This window comes from Eptesicus fuscus, chromosome 5 (assembly GCF_027574615.1).
Source record: "Eptesicus fuscus isolate TK198812 chromosome 5, DD_ASM_mEF_20220401, whole genome shotgun sequence".
Taxonomy (NCBI): Eukaryota; Metazoa; Chordata; class Mammalia; order Chiroptera; family Vespertilionidae; genus Eptesicus; species Eptesicus fuscus.
Genome location: NC_072477.1, coordinates 71,148,759 through 71,161,704, shown reverse-complemented (window position 1 = coordinate 71,161,704; position 12,946 = coordinate 71,148,759). Strand labels below are relative to the sequence as shown.

Genomic DNA, 12,946 nt, shown 5'->3' with positions numbered 1-12,946 from the left:
CATTTAGCTTATATCTAAGGTAGCTAAATTAAATTTTTTATAATAAAATTCATACATTATCATCTATCAATACATGTCTTATTTCCCAAGCTCCTAGTGGCTCTATCTTATTTACCTGTATAGTCCCTGCAACACTTGGAAATGTGTTCTGGTAGAAAGACAGTGTGAAGTAAGAGGGTTCAAGGCTCAGTTCTGCAAGTTTGTCTAGCTCTTTTACCTCGGACAAAGTTATAAAACTGAGCCTCAGTATTCTGTTGAATAAAACTCTCTAGGAGTTGTTATGAGGATTAAAGAATATGTAGTTGAAAACACTTAGCATTGAACTTAGCATCTAACAGGTGCTAAAGATGTCCTAATTCTTTTTATGTTTTTGTAGACTGTATACAACAGACTATAATAAAGTTGGAGTTTCAGTCACTTAGAAAATTTCCAATAAAAGTATACACTGACCTTGGTTTTCAGGTGGTCTCAGATTTGCTAAAGCAACGATCTGATGCCCAGCAGCAATGCACTGCATCATATTGTAACAGCTGTCCTTCCCACCACTAAAACATAAATAAAGAGATATATATAAGGTTACTGATCATTATTCAATATAGAATCATTAGGTATCAAATAGAACACATTTATTTCGCTCTTCAAAATTTGGGGGCCTACCTTAATGTAGAATGCAAAACACCACATGTAATTCCTGTACCATAAGCAAAATGAGTGAACGAATCTGAATGTCTAAAGTAGATATTCACAAGAGCTTATGAGATTATATGCCACTATAACAAAGACCATTCTAAACAAAATATGACAACTCTTTGGTTTGTGACAGTAGCTTTACTCAATATACAAAGTGCTTACAAATAAAATTATTTAAGTTTACATTCCAGCCCTAGCTGGTTTGGCTCAGTGGATAGAGTGTTGGCCTGAGGACTGAAGGATCCCGGGTTCGATTCTGGTCAAGGGCACATGCCTGGGTTCCGGGCTTGGTCCCAAGTGTGAGGCATGCAGGAGGCAGCCAATCAATGATTCTCTCTCATTACTGACGTTTCTATCTCTCTCTCCCATCTCCATTCCTCTCTGAAATCAATTAAAAATATATTTAAATAAGTTTACATTCCAGCTAAATACTTATTATATATACTTTAGATGAAATTCTCTACGAAAAAGTAGAAAAACATCTGTTCCACTGTAAGAAATCTAACAACTGGCCTCCATCACCATTAAAGGATCAAATTAAAAATCTGAGATCTACCTGGCTGGCATGGCTCAGTGGTTGAGTATTGACCTGTGAACCAGGAGGTCACACTTTGATTCCCGGTCAGGACTCGATCCCCAGTGGAGAGCATGCAGGAGGCAGCCAATCAAGGATTCTCTCTCATCATTGATGTTTCTCTCTCTCTCTCAAATATGTTTTTTAAAAATCTGAGATCCACTCCAGTGAGAAAGTATGACATACTTTGTGGGTTCAAATTCTGTAGAGATAGAAAGTGAAATGCCAAATTATACCAATAAAGTTAAACATCAGTACTGTCAGTACTTCAACTTTCTTTTTTTAAAAAAAATATATTTTTTATTGATTTCAGAGAGGAAGGGAGAGGGAGAGATAGAAACATCAATGATGAGAGAGAATCATTGATAGGCTGCCTCCTGCAAGCCTCCCCACTGGGGATCGAGCCCGCAACCCAGGTATGTGTCCTGACTGGGAATTGAATCGTAACCTTCTGGTTTGTAGGTCAATGCTCAACCACTGCTACGACAGACGGGCAGTACTTCAACTTTCAGCCATCACTAAATGATGGCAGAATAAGGCTTGAACACAAATATAATTAACAGATTAAAAAGAGCTAAATCTGGTACCAAATTTACCTAAGGTAGAGGCAAATCACTTAGTCAAGAGAAGTGGTACTTCATCTGTAACAAGGTTGAATGGCAAACTCTATGCTATTTGGGTTTCATACTGTACTGCTTCTCACTATACATGCTTCTTCCTTTCTTTTAACATTGCCTCTCTTCCCTTTTCTTGCTCCTCCTGTTTCCCCTTTCCAATTTTGGCTTAAGATCTGCAAATGTACCCCCAGGCAATGTTTAGACCTATTCAGCCCAAAAAAGCTAAGAGACTTTTTATTCTATAAGCTGGACTTTTTGCCTTTTTAGTTCCCAACATTTGTCTGCCTCTACCATATTCTGATCAGTAACAGCTATCATTCCAGAACTTCTCAAGGGGAGAGATTGTAAGGGACAAAACGAAGTTACACATCACACTCCCTTTTCTCAGATTCTGATATTCCCATAAATCCGTATTCCACAACTTCCCCTACTGAACTTCACTGCTCTATTTCCATAGGACAAAATGATGTAATTCTTTAGACTATCTATATATGTAAAAGCCTACTATGTAAATTGTCCCCGCAGGAGTTCAACCAGGAGACCGATCGCTCGCTATGACATGCACTGACCACCAGGGGGCAACGTGGAACGAAGGAAGGCCCTGGCCAGCAGCCGGGGAAGTGAGACCCCAGCCGGCAGCCAGAAGGCCCCAATTGGCCCTGATCGCTGGCCAGGCCTAGGGACCCTACCCATGCACAAATTTCGTGCACTGGGCCTTTAGTGTAGCATAGTTAAGATGAAAGGTTGTATCTCCAGAATTCTAATTCCTTACAATATTAAAGATTAAAAGATATACATCTGCAATCAGAACTTAGCTTTATAATTTATTTAAAAATGCTAAGCTTTCAAATATGGTTTTAAAATAGTATTTCCTGACCAGCTGGTGTGGCCCAGAGGATTGAGCACTGCCCCATGCACCAAGAGGTTCAATTCCTGGTCAGGACACATGCCTGGGTTGCAGGTTCAATCTCCACTAGGGGGTGTGTAAAAAGCAGTTGATTGATGCTTCTCTCTCCCTGTCACCTCTCTATGTAAAATCAATTAAAACATACCAAAAAATAGTATTTCCTAAATTGTGTTCTACGGAACACTACTATCCAACAAGTACTCTAAGGACAATGGTTTTCAAGGTCAAATAAGTTTGGGAAATACAGATCATCTTATCCCCTGAAAAGTCACAAAATACATTAGACTGTGTTATGTAAGAAGTTCCACAGAAAAGATCCGAATTTTAGTTTCCAACTTTTGGATACTAAACTACATTACTCAGTGTTTGTGTTCATATACTTTATTATAAAATTAGAGAATGACCTAGCTAATCCTCAAAGTGTCACTCAACTGTAAAATTCAATGATTCTCTCTTTGGTGTATTAGGAAAATGATGTTCTTTATGGTCTAAGGCAGGGGTGGGGAATGTCCTGCTCTAGGGCCTGAGGGTCATATAAGGCCTGTGAAGCATTTGGTCTGGCCCTGCCAAGGCATTAGAGGTGAGTTAATTAAATGTTTGACAGAATATAGCACATTAATTTTTAAGTTGATAATTTTGTATGGCCCATGGATTATGTTATAAATATCTAAATGGCCCTTGGCAGAAAAAAGGTTGCCCTCCCCTGTCTAAAGGTATGTAAGGATCTTGATTTCACTTACTCTCTAAAACACATACATATCTCTCTCTCATTTTAGTGCACACACACACAGGCTACATAGAAAATAGAGTAGATTCATTGTATTTAATTAACTCCATACATAATCAAGCATACTAGTATATACACATAAATTATTATATGGATACTATATATGTATTCATACTTATATGTTGTTATGCATTCATACCTACAGTATGTCTCCTAGCATTTATACAGATCTTCTAGTTTATCAAGAATTTTCCAACAATGCATTTTGTAATTTTTATTATGAAAGTAATGTATGCACATTACAGAATATTTAGTGTAATGGATTACACCAATCTTCTCTCCTTCCTCCCAGATTCCAGAGTCTTCATTTGGTGTCTCTTTAATGGTTAAACTTCTGGCAAAGTGCATATAAATGTAAATTACTCATTTCCTGGACTACTTTTTAATCTTATCTATCTAGATCAAATGAAGACCACAATGGTCAAAGCTTAAACATTCACTTTAGAAAAGAAATACACTGAATAACAATACTTCTTGACACTACAGTCTCCTAAAAGTGGTAATGAAATAAAAGAAACTGGAGTATTCGAGAAGGGGTTAGTGTTATGCCAAGACCTTAATAAGTCAGTAGCAACTACCTAGGGCATTGAACAATATTATGAAATTTTCAATGGGTTTACAAAGAACATGCATGGCTGCAATGTGGATCAGACACTCTATAATAGAGATCCAAATCTCATCAAACAAAATTCAAGTAGACTAAATCCCCTTTTAATGTTGTTATTGTGTTCCCCTTTGCTTCAATCTTCAGATTGAGTATGGAACCATTTTAACTGGCCTGTCTTTGGTTGTTGTAGGTCTAAATATTATGGGTTACCATAAATCTCAAACTCCTTTTGGAATATGAAGTATTACCATAAGGTTATTCTAAAAGCAACCAATGTGTATCTGAAGCAACAGCAACCAGATCTAGGGTATGGGGGATGGAAAAGAACTTATTACGAATATATGTATAACCCATGGACCCAGACAATAGCGTGAAGTCCTGGGCTGAGGCGGGACTGGGTGGAGGAAATGGGGGATATCTGTAACACTGTTAACAACAATTAATTTATTAATTACTGTAAAAAAAAAAACCTGGTACAATTCCATCTCTGTCCTTGAGCGCCCAGGTAAAACACATCCATGTCACAAGCAATCCAGACACACCTAGAGGACAGGTGAGGGAGAGGTGGGTTTATGCAGGAAGGGTCAGAGATACACACAGCCTCGGGTGGCTGGACCCAGAAGACCGGATGTAAAGACTGAAGGTTAATACACAAGAGGAGGAAGAAAGCCGGAAGAAAAGGGCGGAGGTGGCTAAGCAGAGTCAAGGTGTGGCTCTCAAACTTCCCATCAATTACAACTTTCAGGAATCCGACCCTGGGCCGTGTCAGGCTAATCAAACCAGCGCTCTGGCCATGAGACCTAAGCATCGGTAGTTTCTACAGTTCCCAAGGTAAATCCAAGTTTGAGGGACATAAAACAAAGGGCGCGGCGAAAGGCGGAGAGGAGGGGCGCGAGCCCGAGACCGCGGGACCCGCCGGGCTGGGCGCCAGCCCGAAGGCTCCGCCTCTTCCTGTGGCCAGAGGGGCCGTCGGAACCACCGCGCGCTCCGCCACGGACAGCCTCTTTCACGGCCACGGGCGGCGGCGGCGGCGGCACTTCACGCCCATCAACAGAAAGGGACTGCAGGCTGCCCGGGGAGGAAGAAGGTGGCACCAGCGCCACGTTACCTGATCAGAGCCGCGACCCTCATGCTGGTCGCAGTGCGCGTGCGTACGGCGGGCGGGCCCGTGACGTCATCGCAGCCGCGCCCGGGTGGAAGCGCGGCGGGGCCTCACCCAGGTGTTCACTCCGCTGCCTGTCCGCCTGTCCGCCTGTCCGCCTGTCCCTGCAGCTGCCGCGGGTTGCCTCACCAGGGAGCATAGGCCACATTGGCACCTTGTCCCTGGGGGAGGGACATCCCGACCCAGGAAACGTGGGTTTAGGCACGGCCTGACCACCTAAGTGAGGGCACTGAAGTTGCCAGGAAAAGGGCAAAGTCCGGTAGCAGGGTCCAAGCACCGTGGCGCTGGATTTGTACAAAGTCACATGCTGTAAGTTGAAGCACTTGTGGATGTGCAGAGGAGAGGAAGTTTGCCTTTGCTTCCTCAGCCACCCCAAGAAATAATTGCACCCTTCAGTTTTTTTTAGTTTATATTTCCTCTGTTCTCCAAACGTAAATCTGTAACTAGCCCAGAGACCTCTAGGCTCCATGTGGTTTTGACCCTTTAGTAATGTAAAAGCTAGCTGAGAAGCCAATTAAGGCTCATCAGCAAAGCGCAGAGGCCTTGCAGAAAGAAAATGCTAGGCTCAATTCTAAGTTCATTCACCAAATACTTACGTATTGCCTTTCAGGTACCAGCCACTGTTTTAGTTTCTTGGGATACATTCGTGAAAAACACAAGGCTCACTTCCCTCATGGAGTTTATATGGAGATGGAGAGAGCAGACAATATACAGCTAAAAATTATATTGTGTGTTAAAAAGTGGTTAGAGCTCTACAAAAAAATAGAGATTATGAGGTATCAGGAAGGAGAAGGAAGGGCAAGTTGCAGAATTAAATAGAGCATCAAGGTGGGACTTAATAAGGTAAGAGTTGAACCAACTAAAAGGAGGAGAGTTATCTGTAAAACGGAATGTGCTCTACACAGAAGAAAAAAACTAGAGCCAAGACCCTAAGTACTGTGAGGAAGGAAGAAACTTTACCCTCCTTAATTTTTTTCAGGGTTTAATAATTAAATCTATGTGAGACGTTAACAAGAGAAAATAAATTTAATTACATACCTACATATGGGGACACCACATACATTGAGCGAGTTGGAGACTCCACATACATAAGAGGTTCAGAGACAGAAAAATGAAGTAAATGTGGCATTCTTGGCTAAGGATGAGGTCACGCACCTTGGGGTTTCCGAGGATCATTATAGGATAATAAGAACAGTATGTGTTCAGTAATTAGTAGTTTACCTTCACATATAGATAGGTCAGAAAAGGTTATCTTTGACAATAGCATTATGTGAAAGGTCCCTCATTCTAATTCTTCTGGTAGGTAAAGGGGTCTGGGCCCACAGGATCTCCATTGCCTTTAGCTCAAAATACTAGTAATCATACCACAGAGCACATCTGAGGGTGACATTCTGAACCCCTACTGTGCCTGTGTTTTTATGGAAGAACAAGGCTGGTCAGTGTGGCTTCAGCAGAGTGAGCAAGGCCAAGAGTAGTGGGAGGTGAGGGTCCAGTGATGGAGTGAGAAAAAAGATCTTATTGGGTCTTATAAGCCATAAAAGACTATCTTTTACTTTGAGGGAAGTGTATGGCCATTGAAGGGTTTTGAACAGAAGTATGAGACTTAAAACTAAAAGGATTATACTGTGCTATCTTGAGAGTATAATACTAAGAGGCTATTCCAATAATCAGGAGAGAAATGAGACCTGGAACCAGAAGGATATTAGTGAATTTGATGGGAGGATTTCAGCTCTATTATGAAAGTAGAGCCAATAAAATTAGATGGATTAGATAAGGGACTTGAGAAAAAGAAAGCCAGGAAGTTTGATGCAAATGCCATGAATTAAATCAATTAAAATATGTAAAGAACTTAGAATTAAGCCTAGTATATAGTAAGCATTCCATTTTATTATCCTATATAATAAAAGCATAGTATGCAAATTGTCCCCTCAACCAGGATAACCAGGGTCCAGCCGGGGGAAGGGACTAGGGACCCTACCAGTGCACAAATTTTGTGCACTGGGCCTCTAGTATTCTAATGTTCTTATTACCTTCAATACTTTTGGTATGGGGTGACTAGAGCAGAGACTGACAGTCTGCATACCAGTTTTAGCATCTAAAATGATGCAGTTTTAAAATTATGCAATTATGCATATTTACTAAGTGAGTCAAGTATTTAAGGAGTTTGCAGTCTACTTGGGAAGATAAGACAAATATATTTAATAAAACTTTACAATACCTGAGGGCATATTTTGAAAGTAAGAAGTATGTAATGCATATAGAAATAAGCCCATGAGGTGAATCTATAGGGTAAATGCTAGAATAAGGACAGAATGTGGGAGGTTGGCAGAAATGAATAGGAGGAACAGGGGGACCTTATAAATAAAGGTAACAGGTGGAGGAGTTCACAGCATGTCACCTCAAAATCTGCTGCTTTGGCATATTGATTATTTTAACTTACAGTCACTTGAGAAATAGCAGATGCAAGAAGAAAATATGACCCTCCTTTTTATTTCTGAAAGCAGGAGATAAAATTCCCATGTATGGTGCCCTCTCTGTCCATGGAGGAAAGAAGACATTGTTATCACCAGTGACAGATAATCAGGGAACTGAGGTGGAAAGGAAATAAATCTGTACAAATAGAACTTGTTAAAATCACTCTTTTAGCTTCTTCACATAGTTAGTTACTTTTTCACAAATGCCTTTCTTTGTTCAGCCTACTATAAACGCATTTACATTTTACCATGTTTTTGGAGGGAGGGGGTGGTATTCTCTTGGGAAGGCTCCTATGGACATGTAAAAATTTTTAAATAAAATGTGTATGTTTTTGCCTGTTAATCTGTCTTATATCAGTGTAATTCTTATACCCAGCTAGATACCCTCAGAGGGTAACAGAGAATTTTTTTCCTCCCCTTCACAGAAATGAGTGTGGCATGCTGAGCCCCAGTGAGGAAAACAGTCTGATTAATGGTGAGGATATATTGAAAAGAGAGGAAGATAGATTGGGTGGATAGGATGATGCTAGATTATTCAGAGTCATAGAAAACCAAAATGAGGCATTTCAACACCAGGAAGGTTACTCTGGCTATGTTTGCCATCATTTTTCAGGAGATTGTGTGAATTAGAAATAATTAACATGGTGAGTGATTTTTATGAAATAGGTTTAGAACACCCCCAAACCCTCTACATTTTCTACCAAGGGATATCTTTTTCTTACCATTTGCCACTGAAGAATAGTAATCCCTCCTTTGGAAAACTGCTGTTTGAAACTGCTATTTGAACTACTCTATTATTTTTAGATAGTCCCTTATTCTGTAAAATAACTGTTTTAGTTTGAATAATAGAAAAAGATAAAAACTTAACTGTCTGACCTTGCAAGCTAGCCATCTAAAGTAATTGACTAATGCCCCGGCCAGCGGGGTCTTCTAACGGGGGTACCGAGGCGGCGCACCTAAGAGAATGAGAGACAGACAAGGGACGCAAAGAATGGAGGCAAGACAAAGGGGTTTCTGATCAAGCCTCGAAATTTCATTTTTACACCGTTCCTTATATGTGATTTCTAGAAGGGTGGATGCCTAGGAGGGGTGGGGGCTGACCTAGATAATCGGCTAAAGTCGTAACTATAGATAAAGGGTGTGGCAGTTGAAGGGCGGCTACAGAAGAAATGCTTTGTCCTCAGGCAAGAGGAAGTGGGCCTAGTTTCAGTAACTTACTGAAGGTCAGAGTTAATCCTTTGACCAACTCTTGGCTCCTGACAGACTAATACTGATAATATTCCCATATTCTCATGCCAAGTGTTTGTTCATTTTGTATCCTAGGTCACAAATTGTCTGCAAAAATAACTTACACAGAGCTCTTTGTAAAATCTGCAGACAAAGAGCTCAAAGGGGTATAAATAGGGAAAACTTCCTCTATGTGTTTGCTCAGAATTTGACAGAGATATTCTGCTCTAAGCCCATGCATAATAAATACTCCTAACTAATTGGCTCATTAAGGCGTCTTGTATCTAGCTCGCTGATTTATGATACAACACCACAAGGGAATGGGGAGAGAAAATACTGAGTCTCTTCCTAAAACTACATCCTTAAGATTATGATGATTTTTGTTTCTCTCTGGCAACTAGGATTTATAAGCTTTAAGACATTCTCAACAAATAAATACATTATAGTGTGTATATACTGGAGTTAAACATGTTGAGACAATTATCCAAGGGTGCCCACTCTCTGGCTTGATGCTGTTGTTCTCCTCTGGACCCATCCTAGGGCCTTGGTATTAAGTAAGTGCCTTTTTATTAAGCATCTCTTCTCTGATCCCCTTCACCCTCTTAAAATATTGTTTCTCTCACCATCTCTCCCTTTTTGAAGATTTCTATCTGAATTCTGTCACCTAATAAATTTTTTTCTGGTTGCCTAATGTAACACTACTACATGTGTGTGTCTTCTTCAAAAACTTTATAGTTCCCCACATTAAGGCCTTCCTCTCAGAGCTGCCATACAAGGCTCTGAGCTTGAATGGACCCTCAGGGCCAAAGTATAAGTAGTGGGTTCAATCTATTCCAGTTTAATATTTATTTGAAGTTCTGAAATAGACCAGACCAGTGGGGAATCCTGACCTAAAGTTGTCCATTAGAGGAATCCAAATTTGGTCAGGAACAGCCCAGTTCTAGTACTTCTGCCATACTTAGTCATTGCCTGAGAGCAGTGCAGGAAAAGCTTGGCCTGGTGCAAAGTTGGCAGTGGATTCCAAAGTGCTTCAGCTGGAAACTCAATCAGTTCATCATAAAGCTTTTCGCTGATTTCTATGAACCCCTCTTGCTAAGGGTAAACTTAGAAAGGGTTTGTTTAGGGCTATTCTGGTACTTACTCTGTTCTCCACTATGCATCCACATCCCCCTTTCTCTCAGCTATGGCCCCCACAGATCTTGTTGACTTACCTGGTCCTGCCACCTAAACATTCATTCCTAAGGGGTCTTAGACTTTGGTCATCACACTCTTCTTACCTTGAGGTTTCTGCATGTGTTCATTCACAGTTACCATTAGGCAAGGAAATATACATGTATTTCTCCTTGTCTCCACGGTGTAAAAGCAGCCCCATCTCTTTCTGCTAACCAGAGTCAATTCTCCCTGCTTGCTGGCCCCTGGATACAAAGAGTTAAATGTGTCCTACTACTAGTGGTTTAATGGATCACTGCTGTCACCCCTGGAAAAAGAGAGAAACTTTGAATAATAGGATCTCTGACTCCGCTCAGCCCAGAGTTAGGAGGTGAAGCACAAAGTTCCCCCATGGGTCATTCAGGAGGGACTATAAATGAGGCCATCCTTGCTCTCACCCCCTGGCTCTCAGATCCATGTATCCTTTGTATTGGAGACAGTGCCATATAGAGATCTCTGACTTAGTGCCTGTACGATATCCTGAGGAATGGTGTGGTTATCATTTCAAATGATTGTCTCTCAGCTGTCCAGTTAGCTCTTCCTTCAGTAAGCCTTTCAAGTACTCTATGAGGGCAGCTTCATGTCAACGCTACAGTATATGATATGATAGATCCCATGGACAAGGGCTCACTCCCATACCTCCTTCCCTGTAAAGTGATCTTTTCTTATTAAATTCTCTTCTGGATGGGATTCTGTGCCTGTAGAGTTATTGTGGCCAGCTGAAGCTGTGCTTCTAGGAAAGGTCAGGTTAATGCTCCTACTGTGCTCAAAGACTGGGAACAGCCCAGGGGAAAGAAGCATGGCCTGCCATGAACTTCCCCCGTTGAAAGGTGTCAGGCATCTATGCTCACTGCAGCAGGTATGTTTGAAAGGAGATCTGAGTGGGTTACCTCCATGGCTGCCCACTAAGACAGAATGACTCACAAAATAACATAATGCGGAGAAGAAACATTTATGCTATTTGTTTGACATTACACACCATTGGAGTAAGAAATGTAGAATAAAGAGTTCATTCAAACTAATAGTATTTGAAGGGAAGTCCATCTGTACTTATGAAAGTCTAAGTTATAAACAACAGTATTTTTTAAGGGAATAGTTTAATTTACTTTCAAACAAATATGCTAATCCTGCCCAGCCAGCATGACTCAGCAGTTGAGCATTGATCTATGAACCAGAAGGTCACAGTTCTATTCCAGGTCAGGGCACATGCCCGGGTTGTGGGCTCAATCCCCAGTGTGGGGTATGCAGGAGCCAGCCAATCAATCATTCTCTCTCATCATTGATGTTTCTATCTCTCCCTCTCTTTTCCTCTCTTATATCAATAAAATATATTTAAATATCTATATATCTATATATATCTATAATCTATATCTATAATCTATATCTATCTATATCTATCTATCTATCTATCTATCTATCTATCTATCTATCTATCATCTATCTATCTATATATTAATCCTGACCATAGTAACATACTAATATTGAGTCCTGGCAAGGTGTTTTTAAGAAGACTCATGTTAATGGGGAAAACTGATTTTTAATTAGTAATGTCCATTTGCCTATGAGTAATTTTCCTAAATTTCAAGAAAACATGGCTTAGCAAGACCCTTGCATGCATAGTGTTCTGCATGGATAGTGTAAAGGTAACTACAGCTCAATCACTATCAACAAGTAGAGTTTATAAAGTAATTCCTCTGATAAGATAGCAAAATGGTTGCCCAAGATTCACCTTTCAAAGGCATTTTGTGAGATCACATCCCAAAGTTTCAAACTGTTACATATAAATGACTCTATGTATTAGTTTGTAGAGCCAACAAAATAGGTGAATAGAAAGTCAGCCTCAAAAATATCTCAATCCCTTGCCAGTTTACTTAAAGGGAACTCTCCATAGCCAAACACTGTTGCTGGTAATAAAAGAGCTGCAGGCTGTCACTGAATTCCGCTCCCTTGGCAGCACCTTTCAATGAGGTACTGATTGGTAAAGACTCAGATAATCAAATAAAAAATGTGACAGAGACATTGAAAGGATTTAAATCTTAAGTCAGGGCACATCCCTGATGCCATGGTATATAGGAAGCCATCAGAGGGTTGCCTGGTGAGGATTTAGGAAAAAAGAAATGAAGTTATTATCTAGAGCATAAATGTAAGGACATCATAGTATGAGTGTCTGATGCATCTATAGTAATAATAATTGCAGTTCATATGGGGCAGGCACTGTTGATTTTTTTTAATCCTTTCTGGCAAAGGTAATATTTTATTTTTTTAATTAAATTTATTGGGATGACATTGGTCAACATAATAATATATGCTTTAGTTGTGGGTTTTTATGTTACAAGATCTGTATATTGCACCATGTGCCCACCACCCAAAGTCAAATCTTCTCCTGTTGCCATATATTAGGACCCCCTTCTACTGCCACCCCCTTCCCTCTGGCAACCACCACACTGATGTTTGTGTTCACAAGTTTCAGTTTTATATCCCACATATGAGTGAACTCATATGGTTCTTAGCTTTTCCTGACTGACTTATTTCACTTAGCATAATATTCTCAAGGTCCATCCATGTTGTTGCAAATGGCCCTATTTCATCCTTTCTTATGGCCGAGTAGTATTCCATTGTGTATGTGTACCACATCTTCTTTATCCAGTCCTCTATCGCAGGACACTTTGGTCGTTTCCATGACTTGGCCACT

General features: G+C 40.4%; 1 protein-coding gene across 2 annotated transcripts in view; it reads right to left on the bottom strand.

The window, feature by feature from the left end:
- DPH6 (diphthamine biosynthesis 6) overlaps nt 1–5,338 on the bottom strand; it is a 167,048-nt gene extending 161,710 nt beyond the window's left edge. For both annotated transcript variants that reach the window (XM_028147439.2, XM_008142972.3), the window contains exons 1-2: nt 5,291–5,338; nt 451–545 (exon numbers count right to left, since the gene is read on the bottom strand). In XM_028147439.2, coding sequence (XP_028003240.2) covers nt 451–545; nt 5,291–5,313 — 118 coding nt within the window. In that variant the 5' untranslated portion in view covers nt 5,314–5,338. The remainder of the gene's footprint in view (nt 1–450; nt 546–5,290) is intronic.
- Nucleotides 5,339–12,946: the final 7,608 nt, after the last annotated feature.